The sequence below is a fragment of the Bombina bombina genome, chromosome 5 (genome assembly GCF_027579735.1).
Source record: "Bombina bombina isolate aBomBom1 chromosome 5, aBomBom1.pri, whole genome shotgun sequence".
Lineage (NCBI taxonomy): Eukaryota > Metazoa > Chordata > Amphibia > Anura > Bombinatoridae > Bombina > Bombina bombina.
Genome location: NC_069503.1, coordinates 676,564,103 through 676,584,342, shown reverse-complemented (window position 1 = coordinate 676,584,342; position 20,240 = coordinate 676,564,103). Strand labels below are relative to the sequence as shown.

At 38.7% G+C, this 20,240-nt stretch overlaps 1 protein-coding gene across 8 annotated transcripts in view; it reads right to left on the bottom strand.

Moving 5' to 3' along the window:
• Positions 1 to 440: 440 nt before the first annotated feature.
• The window catches only part of RELCH (RAB11 binding and LisH domain, coiled-coil and HEAT repeat containing), a 388,739-nt gene continuing 368,939 nt past the window's right edge, over positions 441 to 20,240 (bottom strand). For 7 of the 8 annotated variants that reach the window (XM_053714624.1, XM_053714625.1, XM_053714627.1 and 4 more), the window contains one exon: positions 441 to 1,004. In XM_053714624.1, coding sequence (XP_053570599.1) covers positions 884 to 1,004 — 121 coding nt within the window. In that variant the 3' untranslated portion in view covers positions 441 to 883. Of the gene's footprint in view, positions 1,005 to 1,833; positions 1,951 to 20,240 lie in introns of all 8 variants that reach the window. The other variant, XM_053714626.1, reaches the window with a different exon arrangement.

Here is a 20,240-nt window from a genome sequence, read left to right as displayed (position 1 = left end):
ATATATATATATATATATATATATATATATATATATATATATATATATATATATATATATATATATATTAATATATATTACACCAAATAAGCTCTAAGTTCTGCACAACATTTAATGTGATGAACCAGATCCTTCAGGGCATGCTTAATTTTTTATATCTTATATGTTTCTAAATGATAAATCTCATTAAAACTAAAACGGTCATATAAATGGATTCTGTTATGATTTTTGTTCACATGTAATACTTTTGAATGAAATAAAAATGTAAAACTAAACTGCATATTGTTTTACCACAAAATGTAGATGGTTTCTGTAATGTTTTTATTCATTTTTACACTATTTTTCCCATGATTTTTAAAGAATGGACCCAAAAAAGGCACAGGGAAATGCTGGTTGGCTACTGTTTTTTTCCCGAAAATTCAAAAATAATTACAAACAGATTATTCCTTTAATAATTTAAATACACAGCAATCGTTCACTTTATTACTTCATGACAAAAGTTTAAATTTACATCTTTTTAAGTACCTTTGCTATTTGTGCAGTATATAACAGATAGAATTGCTCATAGTTTTTTCAGAAAAAATACTTTTCGCTATATATATATATATTTATAATAAAAAAAATAGACAAATACACAGAACAGAGACATGGTAAAGGCTAATGATCCCACTTAAATATGAACTACGGTGTTAACTCCAAAATCAACAGACATGCTGATATTTTAATGAAGTGCAAATATCTTTGGAGTTTTTAATAAAATATATTACAAGAACTTAAGACAGAAAAAACCCAAAACAAATAAAAAGGCAGGTACTTCAAGTACAAGAAACCAAGGAGTGTGGTCCATCTTTAGTGTTTTATTGGCCGCCAACACAAGCCATTTTTATTTCTTCCTCTGAAAAACATTAGCCAACATTGCACCAGACGTTGTCAACTGTCCCATTTTGTTTAAGAACTTTGTCTTTGTATCTTCACTAACAAGGCTTGAAGCAATGGACATTGAACTGAAAAAAATAAAAATGAATTACATTAAAATAAAATATTAAGGATTTTCTTTTTATTATTTTGGTTTCAGTACAATTTATTATCAGTCACAACATAATAGAGGTTAAATATACATTTAAAGCATAAACTTGTTGCTCCTTAAAGGGACAGTAAATTCAAAAGTAAAATTCCATGATTTCATGATTCAGATATAGCATGCAATTTTAAACATCTTTTTACTTCCAGTACCTAATTTGCTTAATTCTCTTTGCATCTTTTGTTAAAAAACATATCAAGGTAGTCTCAGGAGCTGCAATGCACTGCTAGCTAGTGATTGGTGGGTGCACATATATGGCTCTTCAGCTTGCTTCTTGTAGTGCAGTGCTGCTCCTTTAACTAAGGATACCAACATTTAATTCACTGTTGAGTAGTTCCAGTCATTAGAATTTTCATTTATACAGTAAATTTGTCAAATCAATTTCCTTGTAATAGAATGCTGGTGTCATGTACATTTGACTAATGTTGGCTCTGCTATGATTACAGGGACCATAAGAGGCCAGGACAATATCTCAGCCTGAGCTCATTTAGTTCATTAGGGCTCGGTCTTGGTTGGGGAATTATTTAAGCATACCATGTTGTATACCTGTACGTATACTTTGATAAATCAGTAACTCTACTGAAAGATTACAAATTAAAACCTCAAGCATTCTTCCAACTGGAATTTGTCAGTATCAAATTAATTATATTATCATGCTCTGTATTAAAATATAATAAAAACACAATGCTATGACTGATACTATTTTAGAAACACCAGTCACACATTTTACTTAGAGCAATGGAAAAACTCACTTCTACCCCTTCTTTTCAGCGCTTGTCTTGGACAGAGACCAAACGTTCCAGGCTGGAGCACGAGCACATGACGACATGGAAAACAGATTTGCCGGAAAAAGACAAGCTGAGAGCATTCTGTAATGAGAGCAAGAAAAGCTGAGAGTAGAGAGACAGAAGCACAGTGCACTCTAGACAGGGCAAAATGTTAAGCAGAGAGCACATGTGGAGCAGAAGGAAATTGACAGCACTATAGAAGTTAAGCAGAACAATCTCAGCCAGCTTTTCCCTCTCAAGTACTGCATGCTCCAGCACTGGAAAGTTTGGTTTCAGTTCAAGTCAAATACTCCTGCACAAAGAGGCTTCCAAGGAAGTCATAAGAGGAGAGCTATATGTAAACACATTGAGCCAATGAATAAAAGAGGTTCCACTGTTCCTGTTGGATGTGTTATAGTATGGAGTAGATACTGTGATTACTAAATAACACAACTCTTTGGATTAATCAAACTGCTCACTCATGTTTTGCCCACCAATAAATAAAGACTCATGTATTTCAAGGCAAACCCTCTAAGGAAAAGTTGGCTAAATATGTAAAGTATTAGCAATAAGACTACAGAAAACATTTCTTTTCCCCGTTTTCCACCAGCTATACAAAAAAGAATATATTTTGAGAAAGGTTTGACCAATCAATGACCTAAAAGAACAGATCAGGCATTAATCAAACAGAAAAAGATGGCGCTGGGCACATCTTCATAGACGGATTCATTGGTGAGTAGAAATGTGTTTTCTATCATACCATCATATAAAGCACAAAGGGTTGGTTAGTACCAAAGCAATTCATGAACACAAAGATGTGGGGTGAGTGGCAGAAAGGGAAAAAATGCCTTTCCAATGTCTGAAGAAGCAGTGAAGGACATTTCTACCAGAACAACTAAATAAACATGTGTAGGGAAAAACAAAACGCTGCATTGTTCAACCAAGGATTCCCAATATAGATAGTAAAATAAATGTATTTCTAAGCAAGTAAGTGAAAAAAAGTAACCAAAATCAGAATAGATTTTTTTCTATACATTGACTAAAAACAAATATAAGGCAAAATGACCATCAGTCTAGTTGATATTGAAAAAGCTTCCTGATAACACTGAAAAAAGTTCTCAAAACAATAAGACAGTAACAATCTAAAAATCAACCTCTGAAAATCAAGAGTTTTCCTTTTTTGAGAACTACTAATGAACATGTCAGACTTCACAAGCCTAACCTTGCTACATATCCTTCCATAACAGGTTTCAGCAGGGATGATAAGATAAAACTGAAAAACAATGAAGAGTTTGCTAAGATAATGGCTAACTGCGTCTACTACAGTAACAAGTATGGGTTGTCTCTTTAAAGGGATAGTCTAGTCAAAAATTAACTTTCCTGATTCAGATCATGCAATGCAATTTAAAGAAACTTTCTAATTTTCTGCTTCAATAATTTTTTCTTTGTTCTTTTGGTATTATTATTTGAATGTAAACTTAGGAGCCGGATCATTTTTGGTTCAGAACCTGGGTAACGCTTGCTGATTGGTGGCTACATTTAGACACCAATCAGAAAGTGCTACCCAGGTTCTGAACCATAAATGGGCCGGCTCCTATGCTTACATTCTTGCTTTCTCAAATAAAGATAAAATTATAATAAAAGTAAATTTGAAAGTTGCTTAAAATTGCATGCTCTATCTGAATCATGAAAGTTTAATTTTGAATAATTTTAAATAAAAGAAAATGGTGAAGGGGAATTTGGCTACTAAAAAACAGCTGTGGTAAACAATGATGATATTGCATTCCGATAATTTTAATAACTCAAATAGCATATAAGTTTATTGCAAGACTATTGGCCAATATTGTAATTATAAGCTTGTCTGTAGAAGCAGGGGGAACAGGGGAACTAACTCAGCAAAGCAGGAAAACACTCAGAACATTTTTTTTCAGAGTAAACCACAATTAAAGGGACAGTATAGTCAAAAATGTACTTTTATAATCAATTTTGTTTTGTTCTCTTGGTATTCTTAGTTGAAAGCTAGACCTAGGTAGGCTCATATGCTAATTACTTAGCCCTCTTTTTCTGAATGCATGTTGACTCTTCTCTCACAACTAGAAGGCGTTAGTTCATGTGTGCCATATAGATAAAATTGTGTACACGCCCGTGGAGTTACCTAGGAGTCAGCACTGATTGGAAAATGCAAGTCAGTCAAAAGAACTGAAATAAGGGGGCAGTCTGCAGAGGCAAGGTAATTACAGAGGTAAAAAGTGTTTTAATATAACTTGGTTATGTAAAACTGGTGAATGGGTAATAAAGGGATTATCTATCGTTTTATACAATAAAACAATAAACAATACATATTCTGGTGTGTACTGTCCCTTTAACTGTAGCAGCATGATTGCTGCATGTGCAAATCCAGAAACAGATACTGAGTTTATGCTAAAAAATGAATCATTCTAATGAGCCCCAATAATAATCGAACAAGCTAAAGGTACCAAAATAGGTGTTTCTGTAAAAGGTCTAGATCATCTAGGAGGTTGAAGGGTAGATCAGGAGCACACAACGTAAAAAGCTGTGAAGACATACACTTGAAAATCACTGTGCATTCCTTGGCTAGTTGCACATAGAAAACGCTCTCTTCATGGGGATAACCTGGATGAGGAGACATCCTCTACACAGCAAGACCACTTAAGGATTGACCAAGATACAATCTCATGTGTTTGGGGGGGGGGGGTGCACATCAGAGCTGCGATATACGGCACACAACTTTGATGGAGGTTAGGAGGATATCCAGCTGCTTGCAGCATTAGTTAACGGTACTGGAAGAGATCACAATGTACTTTATTCTTTCTAGGGGAGCGGGAACATCTTAACATTTTCCACCTTCCTTTAAATGTTATGACACTATATACCCACTAGTGATGATTCATATGAGATCACATGAGTATGAGAGAAATGTCAAACTTACCCAAGAAAAAAAACAAAAAACTGAAATTATGCATTAGTAACATCTAAAGGGGAAGTAATAGCATTTATGTGTTTAAACCTAGTCTTTTAAAACAATCTGTATAAAACAACGACATATGACAACAACAGTTTTCTTATGATGAAATATGGAAAAAAACAAAGACAGGATGAATGCAGCAGATAATTTTTTTTAAAAATTACTTTTTTTTTTTTTTTTAGCAATAAAAAAAGTGTACGCAGATACAAAACAGAAAACCCATCAGATCTCCCAGAAATTATTGAAATTTGTTACTTTATTTATCCATAACACCTTTACTAGAAAGCTACTGAAGGTATATCCAATCGTACTCTTAAAGAGACAGTAAGGTCAAAATTAAAACTTTCATGACTCAGATAGAGCATGCACATATTGAAAAAAAGTAAAACAAATAAACAAATTGGTTAGATAGTTAATTTTGACTTAGCTGACCTTTTAAGCCTCAGCAGAGATTACAAACGGCAAAACAATAAATATTTTGCTAACAAAACGACAGAGGCAAGCTGTGTCTACTCCAGTAACAAGTCTGAATTGGCCCCTCCAAATAAGGCAAGTGATGGGTGGAATCTGGCTTTTGAAAAACAGTTGAAGCAAACAATGTGATAATGCATTCAAAACATTTTCACTCACCTAACATGTTAATTAAATAGCTTTAAAAAAAAAATCTTGTAATTACAGGGTGCTTACTGTACCATTCATCCGAGTGCTTTGCACTGCTAAACTTTAGATACTGCTCATTAGTTCATTCTTATGTCTTTATCTTTTACAGTAGCTATACCTTTATTTTTTTACTATACTTTGTCCAGTTATTCATCCATTCAATTACTTTTGAGTCCAGCTCTAAAAAATAATATATAGATCAGGGTCTAACATTACAAAATCTAGACACATTTTGGTACATCACTTTTTACAAGAGGAGTCACAAGGGATTTGTTTTGAAACCGCCAATAGAATGCGAGCTCAATCCTATTGGCTGATTGGATCAGCCAATAGGATTTTTTATCCTTTAATTGCGATTGGCTGATAGAATTCTATCAGCCAATCGGAATTCAAGGGACGCCATCTTGGATGACATCATTTAAAAGGAAACTTCATTCTTGAAAAGCCATCGAAAGAAGATTATGCTCCGCGCTGGATGTCTTGAAGATGGAGCCACTCCGCATAGGAAGGATGAAGATAGAAGATGCCGTCTGGATGAAGAGTTCTGCCCGCCTGGAGGATGACTTCTTGCCGCTTGGATGAGGATGGATGTCCGGTCTTCAAAAACTGTGGATCGTCGGGGTTAGTGTTAGGTTTATTTAAGGATTTGTTGGGTGGGTTTTAATTTTAGATTAGGGACTTTGGGCAACGTAAAAGAGCTAAATGAGCTAAATGCCCTTTTAAGGGCCCTTTTAAGGGCAATGCCCATCCAAATGCCCTTTTCAGGGCAATGGGGAGCTTAGGTTTTTTAGGAATTTTTTTTTGGGGGGGGGTTGTTTGTATTTTTTTTTACAGGTAAAAGAGTTGATTTCTTTGGGGCAATTCCCCTGCAAAAGGCCCTTTGAAGGGCCATTGGCAGTTTAGTGTAGGCTAGAGTTTTTTTTATTTTGGGGGGGGCTTTTTTTATTTTGATAGGGCTATTAGATTAGGTGTAATTAGTTTAAATATTTGATCATTTCTTTTTTATTTTGTGTAATTTAGTGTTTATTATTTTTTGTAATTTAGATAAATGTATTTTGTTAATTTAATTTTAGTGTAATGTTAGGTTTTAGTGTAAGACAGGTTAGGTTTTATTTTACAGGTAAATTTCTATTTATTTTGACTAGGTAGCTAGTAAATAGTTAATAACTATTTACTAACTAGTCTACCTAGATAAAATAAATACAAACTTACCTGTGAAATAAAAATGAAACATAAGCTAGATACAATATAACTATTAGTTATATTGTAGCTATCTTAGGTTTTATTTTACAGGTATTTATTTACTTTTAAATAGGAATAATTTAGGTAGTGTAAATTTTTGTTGGGGATTATTTTAGTTATGTTAAAGTTAGTGGGCGTTAGGATTAGGGTTACGTTAGGGTTAGGTATATGGGTTAATAACTTTAGTATAGTGGTGGCGACATTAGGGGCAGCAGATTAGAGGTTACTAAGTGTAGTTAGATGTCGGCGATTTTGGGGGCAGCAGATTAGGGGTTAATAACAGTAATGTAGGTTGCGGTGATATTAGGGACAGCAGATTAGGGGTTAATAAGTGTATGTAGGTAGCGATGACATTGGGGCAGCAGATTAGGGGTTAATAATATTTAACTATTTAAATAATATTTAAGTGTTTACGATGCAGAAGTGTGGCGTTATAGGGGTTAGTATGTTTATTATAGTGGAGGCGATGTCCTGAGCGGCAGATTAGGGGTTAATAATTTTATTTTAGTGTTTGTGATGCGGGAGGGCCTCGGTTTAGGGGTTAATAGGTAGTTTATGGGTGTTAGTGTACTTTGTGACACATGAGTTTTATGCTACAGCTTTGTAACGTAAAACCCATAACTACTGACTTTCAGTTTACGGTACAGATCTTGTAGTTATAGGCTGTACCGCTCACTTTTTGGCCGGACAGGCAAACTCGTAATACCAGCGCTGTGGCAGTCCCATTGAAAATTGACTTTTTATAAAGTGCGGTTGTTACGTTTGCATGATGGCCAAAAAAGTGTGCTTTACAGTTAAACCTACAAGACTCGTAATACCAGCGGTAGTGAAAAAGCAGCGTTATGAGGCTTTTTCACTGATGATGCAAAACTCGTAATCTAGCCGAGAGTTTTTAAATAATCAATTTTTGGATGACAGAAAGGTTACTTTGAATTTATTTACTATAATGATAACAACACCAGGAGTTGCAAGTCTGTGTATGATTGGACCATAAGGACTGATCAGCAAAACTCCAAGAGCTTTATTTAAAAAAAAATTGTTTTTCTCAGTACAGGAACATCAGAAAAAAAATATTTTGCAATACATTTTAAAATGTCTGTTAGATGCAACATAGAAAACTATTTCTTTAAAGGGATATACAACCTGCATTTTTATTTTGTGATATAGATAGAGCATACGATATTAAACAACTTTCTAATGTATTTCTATTATCAATTGTTCTTCATTCTCTTGGCATCTTTTGTTGAAAAGCAGGGATGTAAAGTTAGGAGCAAGACCATTTCTGGAGCACTATATGGCAGTGGTTTTGCAAGAATGTTATCCATTTGCAAGAGGACTAGATGGCAGCACTATTTCCTGTCATGTAGTGCTACAGATGCCTACCTAGGTATCTCTTCAACAAAGAATATCATAAAAACAAAGCAAATTTGTAATAGAAGTAAATTGGAAAGTTTTTTTTTAAATGGTAATCTCTGTCTGAATCACAAAAGAACATATTTGGATTTCATATCCCTTTAGTGTACCTTTAACAAAATGTTTTCCATTAAAAACGGTTTTAAATCTTATATCTGACAAAAAATAATAATAATATCTTCCCCTGTTTACCTAACGCTCAGCCTCTGCTTGGGACATAATGGTATGGCTCATACACAGGAGAGTGGTACCATATACGTAAATATAATTATCAGTTTTCTTCTCTGAACTGAGATGGGAAAGCTTTATACAGTTTCAGACATAAATACAGCATCATGCAAAGCAATAAACAAACAAACAAAAACACACACACATTTGGTGGGAGTGAAGTAAAAAACCATGTGCACAGAATATAGTTATTACCCTCAGTATAAAAACTATGTTAAAAAAAAATGGAAGGAAGGGTAGAAAAGGGGAAGGTAGTGCAAGGGAAGCAGCGCACGTGGAGCTAGCGAAAGGGAACTTCCCTTTTCAGAAGACAAATCTCTAATTCATGAACAAAACATAAATGTGTTTAGGCTGCTTGTGTACAACAGTTCTGCAATTCACAGCTTTTAATTGTGCATTTTAGATTTATTTTTCCATCATGGCATAATGAACTGAACTTCCTGTATGTATATGAACTTAAACAATCCATCATACGTCTAACTACAACACTGCTGAGATCAGTGTAAACCTGCTCACTTCTATTATTAAACTAACAGCTTTCTCTTGGTATCCATTAGACTTAAAGTCCCACTTGGGAGCTGAAATCCAGCTAAAGACTGTCTGACAGCACGTGAGCTACATATGTATCCCTGTTGCTGCATGCTAAGGGATTATATGCATTAACAAAATGATCTACAAAATGAGAGCATACCCCTTTAAGACCACACTTCAGTTTGGAAAGATCTCACACTATGAAAATCATTCTAATGTTTGGTGTGAATACAGTGGACATTACGGTTGTCCATCTTAAGACCCAGTGCCATTGTGTGGCCCCTTAGTGCTTTTTATATGGCTATCCACATCTTACACTTCCTGTATGTGCCACCTACAACTGCCATATTCCTCTCATCTCTGTGTGGATCCATTGTATATGTTTCTAGGTCTGTGTGAATATGCGGTTATAAATCAGAGCTAAAGAGGATGAAACTTTGTGTGTGTGTCAAACCTAGAACCTTTAAAAAAAACACAGCAGCCTAGAAGAGTAAGGTACTTGAATAATACTAGCATAATGCTATGATTAAAGTTCCATTTGTGTTCAAAACAATGTCCAAGTGTTGTAAACATGATTGTAGTATGTTCCGAAAACATTAGGCAGAAAGCTTCTGTCAGTTTCACTGCTTTACACTATATATATATATATATATATATATATATAAAAACAACAACATTCTTTCTATTTTTCTATGTCAGCATAGTATTCCAACTTTACAATATAGATATGTATTGATATGTATTATAGAAAAAAACTTACATTTTGCAAACTCTTCACTAATGAATTACTTCAAAGAGTGATCCTTTGGAGACCCTCTTGTTATAAAATCCACTTCAATCTTCTCTGACTGTCAAGGGGATAATATGCTCATTTTCTAAGTTAGTATAGTTCCACAGGAATGTACAGGGAGTGCAGAATTATTAGGCAAATGAGTATTTTGACCACATCATCCTCTTTATGCATGTTGTCTTACTCCAAGCTGTATAGGCTCGAAAGCCTACTACCAATTAAGCATATTAGGTGATGTGCATCTCTGTAAAGAGAAGGGGTGTGGTCTAATGACATCAACACCCTATATCAGGTGTGCATAATTATTAGGCAACTTCCTTTCCTTTGGCAAAATGGGTCAAAAGAAGGACTTGACAGGCTCAGAAAAGTCAAAAATAGTGAGATATCTTGCAGAGGGATGCAGCACTCTTAAAATTGCAAAGCTTCTGAAGCGTGATCATCGAACAATCAAGCGTTTCATTCAAAATAGTCAACAGAGTCGCAAGAAGCGTGTGGAAAAACCAAGGCGCAAAATAACTGCCCATGAACTGAGAAAAGTCAAGCGTGCAGCTGCCAAGATGCCACTTGCCACCAATTTGGCCATATTTCAGAGCTGCAACATCACTGGAGTGCCCAAAAGCACAAGGTGTGCAATACTCAGAGACATGGCCAAGGTAAGAAAGGCTGAAAAACGACCACCACTGAACAAGACACACAAGCTGAAACGTCAAGACTGGGCCAAGAAATATCTCAAGACTGATTTTTCTAAGGTTTTATGGACTGATGAAATGAGAGTGAGTCTTGATGGGCCAGATGGATGGGCCCGTGGCTGGATTGGTAAAGGGCAGAGAGCTCCAGTCCGACTCAGACGCCAGCAAGGTGGAGGTGGAGTACTGGTTTGGGCTGGTATCATCAAAGATGAGCTTGTGGGGCCTTTTCGGGTTGAGGATGGAGTCAAGCTCAACTCCCAGTCCTACTGCCAGTTTCTGGAAGACACCTTCTTCAAGCAGTGGTACAGGAAGAAGTCTGCATCCTTCAAGAAAAAACATAATTTATGCTTACCTGATAAATTCCTTTCTTCTGTTGTGTGATCAGTCCACGGGTCATCATTACTTCTGGGATATTATCTGCTCCCCTACAGGAAGTGCAAGAGGATTCACCCAGCAGAGTTGCTATATAGCTCCTCCCCTCTACGTCACCTCCAGTCATTCGACCAAAGACCAACGAGAAAGGAGAAGCCAAGGGTGTAGTGGTGACTGAATTATAATTTAAAAAATATTTACCTGCCTTAAAAAACAGGGCGGGCCGTGGACTGATCACACAACAGAAGAAAGGAATTTATCAGGTAAGCATAAATTATGTTTTCTTCTGTTATGTGTGATCAGTCCACGGGTCATCATTACTTCTGGGATACCAATACCAAAGCAAAAGTACACGGATGACGGGAGGGATAGGCAGGCTCATTATACAGAAGGAACCACTGCCTGAAGAACCTTTCTCCCAAAAATAGCCTCCGAAGAAGCAAAAGTGTCAAATTTGTAAAATTTGGAAAAAGTATGAAGCGAAGACCAAGTTGCAGCCTTGCAAATCTGTTCAACAGAGGCCTCATTCTTAAAGGCCCAAGTGGAAGCCACAGCTCTAGTGGAATGAGCTGTAATTCTTTCAGGAGGCTGCTGTCCAGCAGTCTCATAGGCTAAACGTATTATGCTACGAAGCCAAAAAGAGAGAGAGGTAGCAGAAGCTTTTTGACCTCTCCTCTGTCCAGAATAAACGACAAACAGGGAAGAAGTTTGGCGAAAATCTTTAGTTGCCTGCAAGTAGAACTTGAGGGCACGAACTACATCCAGATTGTGTAGAAGACGTTCCTTCTTTGAAGAAGGATTTGGACACAAGGATGGAACAACAATCTCTTGATTGATATTCCTGTTAGAGACAACCTTAGGTAAGAAACCAGGTTTAGTACGCAGAACTACCTTGTCTGAGTGAAAGATCAGATAAGGAGAATCACAATGTAGGGCTGATAACTCAGAGACTCTTCGAGCCGAGGAAATAGCCATTAAAAATAGAACTTTCCAAGATAACAATTTTATATCAATGGAATGAAGGGGTTCAAACGGAACACCCTGTAAAACGTTAAGAACTAAGTTTAAACTCCATGGCGGAGCAACAGTTTTAAACACAGGCTTGATCCTAGCTAAAGCCTGACAAAAGGCCTGGATGTCTGAATTTTCTGACAGACGCCTGTGTAACAAGATGGACAGAGCTGAGATCTGTCCCTTTAATGAGCTAGCCGATAAACCCTTTTCTAAACCTTCTTGTAGAAAAGACAATATCCTAGGAATCCTAACCTTACTCCAGGAGTAATCTTTGGATTCACACCAGTATAGGTATTTACGCCATATTTTATGGTAAATCTTTCTGGTAACAGGCTTCCTAGCCTGTATCAGGGTATCAATAACCGACTCAGAAAAACCACGTTTTGATAAAATCAAGCGTTCAATTTCCAAGCAGTCAGCTTCAGAGAAGTTAGACTTTGATGTTTGAATGGACCCTGAATCAGAAGGTCCTGTCTTAGAGGTAGAGACCAAGGCGGACAGGATGACATGTCCACTAGATCTGCATACCAAGTCCTGCGCGGCCATGCAGGCGCTATTAGAATCACTGATGCTCTCTCCTGTTTGATTTTGGCAATCAATCGAGGAAGCAGCGGGAAGGGTGGAAACACATAAGCCATCCTGAAGTTCCAAGGTGCTGTCAAAGCATCTATCAGAACCGCTCCCGGATCCCTGGATCTGGATCCGTAGCGAGGAAGTTTGGCGTTCTGGCGAGACGCCATGAGATCTATCTCTGGTTTGCCCCAACGTCGAAGTATTTGGGCAAAGACCTCCGGATGAAGTTCCCACTCCCCCGGATGAAGAGTCTGGCGACTCAAGAAATCCGCCTCCCAGTTCTCCACTCCCGGGATGTGGATTGCTGACAGGTGGCAAGAGTGAGACTCTGCCCAGCGAATTATCTTTGATACTTCTATCATTGCTAAGGAGCTTCTTGTCCCTCCCTGATGGTTGATGTAAGCTACAGTCGTGATGTTGTCCGACTGAAACCTGATGAACCCCCGAGTCTTTAACTGGGGCCAAGCTAGAAGGGCATTGAGAACTGCTCTCAATTCCAGAATGTTTATTGGCAGGAGACTTTCCTCCTGACTCCATTGTCCCTGAGCCTTCAGAGAATTCCAGACAGCGCCCCAACCTAGAAGGCTGGCGTCTGTTGTTACAATTGTCCAGTCCGGCCTGCTGAACGGCATCCCCTTGGACAGATGTGGCCGAGAAAGCCACCATAGAAGAGAGTTTCTGGTCTCTTGATCCAGATTCAGAGTGGGGGACAAATCTGAGTAATCCCCATTCCACTGACTCAGCATGCACAATTGCAGCGGTCTGAGATGTAGGCGTGCAAAGGGTACTATGTCCATTGCTGCTACCATTAAGCCGATCACCTCCATGCATTGAGCTACTGACGGGAGTTGAATGGAATGAAGGACACGGCATGCATTTAGAAGCTTTGTTAATCTGTCTTCTGTCAGATAAATCTTCATTTCTACAGAATCTATAAGAGTCCCCAAGAATGGAACTCTTGTGAGAGGCAAGAGAGAACTCTTCTTTTCGTTCATTTTCCATCCATGCGACCTTAGAAATGCCAGAACTAACTCTGTATGAGACTTGGCAGTTTGAAAGCTTGAAGCTTGTATCAGAATGTCGTCTAGGTACGGAGCTACCGAAATTCCTCGCGGTCTCAGAACCGCTAGAAGGGCACCCAGAACCTTTGTGAAAATTCTTGGAGCCGTAGCCAATCCGAATGGAAGGGCTACAAACTGGTAATGCCTGTCTAAGAAGGCAAACCTTAGATACCGGTAATGATCTTTGTGAATCGGTATGTGAAGGTAAGCATCCTTTAAATCCACTGTGGTCATGTACTGACCCTTTTGGATCATGGGTAAGATTGTCCGAATAGTTTCCATTTTGAACGATGGAACTCTTAGGAATTTGTTTAGGATCTTTAAATCCAAGATTGGCCTGAAAGTTCCCTCTTTTTTGGGAACCACAAACAGGTTTGAGTAAAACCCTTGTCCTTGTTCCGACCGCGGAACCGGATGGATCACTCCCATTAATAATAGATCTTGTACACAGCGTAGAAACGCGTCTTTCTTTATTTGGTTTGTTGACAACCTTGACAGATGAAATCTCCCTCTTGGGGGAGATAATTTGAAGTCTAGAAGGTATCCCTGAGATATGATCTCTAGCGCCCAGGGATCCTGGACATCTCTTGCCCAAGCCTGGGCGAAGAGAGAGAGTCTGCCCCCCACTAGATCCGGTCCCGGATCGGGGGCCCTCGGTTCATGCTGTCTTAGGGGCAGCAGCAGGTTTTCTGGCCTGCTTGCCCTTATTCCAGGACTGGTTAGGTTTCCAGCCTTGTCTGTAACGAGCAACAGCTCCTTCCTGTTTTGGTGCAGTGGAAGTTGATGCTGCACCTGCTTTGAAATTCCGAAAGGGACGAAAATTAGACTGTCTAGCCTTAGCTTTGGCTTTGTCTTGAGGTAGAGCGTGGCCCTTACCTCCTGTAATGTCAGCGATAATTTCTTTCAAACCGGGCCCAAATAAAGTTTGCCCCTTGAAAGGTATATTAAGTAATTTGGACTTAGAAGTTACATCAGCCGACCAGGATTTTAGCCACAGCGCCCTACGTGCCTGAATGGCGAATCCTGAATTCTTAGCCGTAAGTTTGGTTAAATGTACTACGGCCTCCGAAATGAATGAATTAGCTAGTTTAAGGACTCTAAGCCTGTCCGTAATGTCGTCCAGCGTAGCGGAATTAAGGTTCTCTTCCAGAGACTCAATCCAAAATGCTGCCGCAGCCGTAATCGGCGCGATGCATGCAAGGGGTTGCAATATAAAACCTTGTTGAACAAACATTTTCTTAAGGTAACCCTCTAATTTTTTATCCATAGGATCTGAAAAAGCACAGCTATCCTCCACCGGGATAGTGGTGCGCTTAGCTAAAGTAGAAACTGCTCCCTCCACCTTAGGGACCGTTTGCCATAAGTCCCGTGTGGTGGCGTCTATTGGAAACATCTTTCTAAATATAGGAGGGGGTGAGAACGGCACACCGGGTCTATCCCACTCCTTAGTAACAATTTCAGTTAATCTCTTAGGTATAGGAAAAACGTCAGTACTCGCCGGTACCGCAAAGTATTTATCCAACCTACACATTTTCTCTGGTATTGCAACAGTGTTACAATCGTTAAGAGCCGCTAAGACCTCCCCTAGTAATACACGGAGGTTTTCCAATTTAAATTTAAAATTTGAAATATCTGAATCCAATCTGCTTGGATCAGAACCGTCACCTACAGAATGAAGCTCTCCGTCCTCATGCTCTGCAAGCTGTGACGCAGTATCAGACATGGCCCTAGGATTATCAGCGCATTCTGTTCTCACCCCAGAGTGATCACGCTTGCCTCTTAGTTCTGGTAACTTAGCCAAAACTTCAGTCATAACAGTAGCCATATCTTGTAATGTTATCTGTAATGGCTGCCCAGATGTACTAGGCGCCATAATATCACGCACCTCCCGGACGGGAGACGCAGGTACTGACACGTGAGGCGAGTTAGACGGCATAACTCTCCCCTCGCTGTTTGGTGAAATTTGTTCAATTTGTACAGATTGGCTTTTATTTAAAGTAGCATCAATACAGTTAGTACATAAATTTCTATTGGGCTCCACCTTGGCATTGGAACAAATGACACAGGTATCTTCCTCTGAATCAGACATGTTTAACACACTAGCAATAAACATGCAACTTGGTTACAATCTTATTTAACAAAAACGTACTGTGCCTCAAAGAAGCACTAAACGATTAAATGACAGTTGAAATAATGAACTGAAAAACAGTTATAGCATCACTCTTTAAAAACAACACAACTTGGTTCCCATTAGTAAAGTAACACTAATTAAATTTTAAACATAAAAATCACAGAGCAACGTTTTAAAACACAGTCACTACATAAGTCTCACAGCTCTGCTGAGAGAATCTACCTCCCTTCAAAAGAAGTTTGAAGACCCCTGAGTTCTGTTAGAGATGAACCGGATCATGCAGAAAATACAAGAGTAACTGACTGGAAATTTTTGATGCGTAGCAAAGAGCGCCAAAAACGGCCCCTCCCCCTCACACACAGCAGTGAGAGAGAAACGAAACTGTCATAATCAAAACAAGCAAACTGCCAAGTGGAAAAATAATGCCCAAATATTTATTCACTCAGTACCTCAGAAATGCAAACGATTCTACATTCCAGCAAAAACGTTTAACATGAATTAAATACCTATTAAAAGGTTTAATGTACTTTTACAGAGTAATTCCGGTGAAATACCATCCCCAGAATACTGAAGTGTAGAGTATACATACATGTCATTATAACGGTATGGCAGGATTTTCTCATCAATTCCATTCAGAAAATAAAAACTGCTACATACCTCAATGCAGATTCAACTGCCCGCTGTCCCCTGATCTGAAGCTTTTACCTCCCTCAGATGGCCGAGAAACAGCAATATGATCTTAACTACTCCGGTTAAAATCATAAGAAAAACTCTGGTAGATTCTTCTTCAAACTCTGCCAGAGAAGTAATAACACGCTCCGGTGCTATTGTAAAATAACAAACTTTTGATTGAAGTTATAAAAACTAAGTATAATCACCATAGTCCTCTCACACCTCCTATCTAGTCTTTGGGTGCAAGAGAATGACTGGGGGTGACGTAGAGGGGAGGAGCTATATAGCAACTCTGCTGGGTGAATCCTCTTGCACTTCCTGTAGGGGAGCAGATAATATCCCAGAAGTAATGATGACCCGTGGACTGATCACACATAACAGAAGAAACATGATTTTTATGCAGGACAATGCTCCATCACACGCGTCCAAGTACTCCACAGCGTGGCTGGCAAGAAAGGGTATAAAAGAAGAAAATCTAATGACATGGCCTCCTTGTTCACCTGATCTGAACCCCATTGAGAACCTGTGGTCCATCATCAAATGTGAGATTTACAAGGAGGGAAAACAGTACACCTCTCTGAACAGTGTGTGGGAGGCTGTGGTTGCTGCTGCACGCAATGTTGATGTGAACAGATCAAAACACTGACAGAATCCATGGATGGCAGGCTTTTGAGTGTCCTTGCAAAGAAAGGTGGCTATATTGGTCACTGATTTGTTTTTGTTTTGTTTTTGAATGTCAGAAAACATAATTTATGTAAGAACTTACCTGATAAATTCATTTCTTTCATATTAGCAAGAGTCCATGAGCTAGTGACGTATGGGATATACATTCCTACCAGGAGGGGCAAAGTTTCCCAAACCTCAAAATGCCTATAAATACACCCCTCACCACACCCACAATTCAGTTTAACGAATAGCCAAGAAGTGGGGTGATAAAAAAGTGCGAAAGCATATAAAATAAGGAATTGGAATAATTGTGCTTTATACAAAATCATAACCACCACAAAAAAAGGGCTGGCCTCATGGACTCTTGCTAATATGAAAGAAATGAATTTATCAGGTAAGTTCTTACATAAACTATGTTTTCTTTCATGTAATTAGCAAGAGTCCATGAGCTAGTGACGTATGGGATAATGACTACCCAAGAAGTGGATCTTTCCACACAAGAGTCACTAGAGAGGGAGGGATAAAATAAAGACAGCCAATTCCTGCTGAAAATAATCCACACCCAAAATAAAGTTTAACGAAAAACATAAGCAGAAGATTCAAACTGAAACCGCTGCCTGAAGTACTTTTCTACCAAAAACTGCTTCAGAAGAAGAAAATACATCAAAATGGTAGAATTTAGTAAAAGTATGCAAAGAGGACCAAGTTGCTGCTTTGCAGATCTGGTCAACCGAAGCTTCATTCCTAAACGCCCAGGAAGTAGAAACTGACCTAGTAGAATGAGCTGTAATTCTCTGAGGCGGAGTTTTACCCGACTCGACATAGGCAAGATGAATTAAAGATTTCAACCAAGATGCCAAAGAAATGGCAGAAGCTTTCTGGCCTTTTCTAGAACCGGAAAAGATAACAAATAGACTAGAAGTCTTACGAAAAGATTTCGTAGCTTCAACATAATATTTCAAAGCTCTAACAACATCCAAAGAATGCAACGATTTCTCCTTAGAATTCTTAGGATTAGGACATAATGAAGGAACCACAAATTCTCTACTAATGTTGTTGGAATTCACAACTTTAGGTAAAAATTCAAAAGAAGTTCGCAACACCGCCTTATCCTGATGAAAAATCAGAAAAGGAGACTCACAAGAAAGAGCAGATAATTCAGAAACTCTTCTGGCAGAAGAGATGGCCAAAAGGAACAAAACTTTCCAAGAAAGTAATTTAATGTCCAATGAATGCATAGGTTCAAACGAATGAGCTTGAAGAGCTCCCAGAACCAAATTCAAACTCCAAGGAGGAGAAATTGACTTAATGACAGGTTTAATACGAACCAAAGCTTGTACAAAACAATGAATATCAGGAAGAATAGCAATCTTTCTGTGAAAAAGAACAGAAAGAGCAGAGATTTGTCCTTTCAAAGAACTTGCGGACAAACCCTTATCTAAACCATCCTGAAGGAACTGTAAAATTCTCGGTATTCTAAAAGAATGCCAGGAAAAATGATGAGAAAGACACCAAGAAATATAAGTCTTCCAGACTCTATAATATATCTCTCGAGATACAGATTTACGAGCCTGTAACATAGTATTAATCACAGAGTCAGAGAAACCTCTTTGACCAAGAATCAAGCGTTCAATCTCCATACCTTTAAATTTAAGGATTTCAGATCCTGATGGAAAAAAGGACCTTGTGACAGAAGGTCTGGTCTTAACGGAAGAGTCCACGGTTGGCAAGAGGCCATCCGGACAAGATCCGCATACCAAAACCTGTGAGGCCATGCCGGAGCTACCAGCAGAACAAACGAGCATTCCTTCAGAATCTTGGAGATTACTCTTGGAAGAAGAACTAGAGGCGGAAAGATATAGGCAGGATGATACTTCCAAGGAAGTGATAATGCATCCACTGCCTCTGCCTGAGGATCCCGGGATCTGGACAGATACCTGGGAAGTTTCTTGTTTAGATGGGACGCCATCAGATCTATTTCTGGAAGTTCCCACATTTGAACAATCTGAAGAAATACATCTGGGAGAAGAGACCATTCGCCCGGATGCAACGTTTGGCGACTGAGATAATCCGCTTCCCAATTGTCTACACCTGGGATATGAACCGCAGAGATTAGACAGGAGCTGGATTCCGCTCAAACCAAAATTCGAGATACTTCTTTCATAGCCAGAGGACTGTGAGTCCCTCCTTGATGATTGATGTATGCCACAGTTGTGACATTGTCTGTCTGAAAACAAATGAACGATTCTCTCTTCAGAAGAGGCCAAAACTGAAGAGCTCTGAAAATTGCACGGAGTTCCAAAATATTGATCGGTAATCTCACCTCCTGAGATTCCCAAACTCCTTGTGCCGTCAGAGATCCCCACACAGCTCCCCAACCTGTGAGACTTGCATCTGTTGAAATTACAGTCCAGGTCGGAAGCACAAAAGAAGCCCCCTGAATTAAACGATGGTGATCTGTCCACCATGTTAGAGAGTGTCGAACAATCGGTTTTAAAGATATTAATTGAGATATCTTCATGTAATCCTTGCACCATTGCTTCAGCATACAGAGCTGAAGAGGTCGCATGTGAAAACGAGCAAAGGGGATCGCGTCCGATGCAGCAGTCATAAGACCTAGAATTTCCATGCATAAGGCTACCGAAGGGAATGATTGTGACTGAAGGTTTCGACAAGCTGTAATCAACTTTAGACGTCTCTTGTCTGTTAAAGACAGAGTCATGGACACTGAATCCATCTGGAAACCCAGAAAGGTTACCCTTGTCTGAGGAATCAAAGAACTTTTTGGTAAATTGATCCTCCAACCATGATCTTGAAGAAACAACACAAGTCGATTCGTATGAGATTCTGCTAAATGTAAAGACTGAGCAAGTACCAAGATATCGTCCAAATAAGGAAATACCACAATACCCTGTTCTCTGATTACAGACAGCAGGGCACCGAGAACCTTTGTAAAAATTCTTGGAGCTGTAGCTAGGCCAAACGGCAGAGCCACAAACTGGTAATGCTTGTCCAGAAACGAGAATCTCAGGAATTGATAATGATCTGGATGAATCGGAATATGCAGATATGCATCCTGTAAATCTATTGTGGACATATAATTCCCTTGCTGAACAAAAGGTAAGATAGTCCTTACAGTTACCATCTTGAACGTTGGTATCCTTACATAACGATTCAATATTTTTAGATCCAGAACTGGTCTGAAAGAATTCTCCTTCTTTGGTACAATGAAGAGATTTGAATAAAACCCCATCCCCTGTTCCGGAACTGGAACTGGCATAATTACTCCAGTCAACTCTAGATCTGAAACACATTTCAGAAATGCTTGAGCTTTTACTGGATTTACTGGGACACGGGAAAGAAA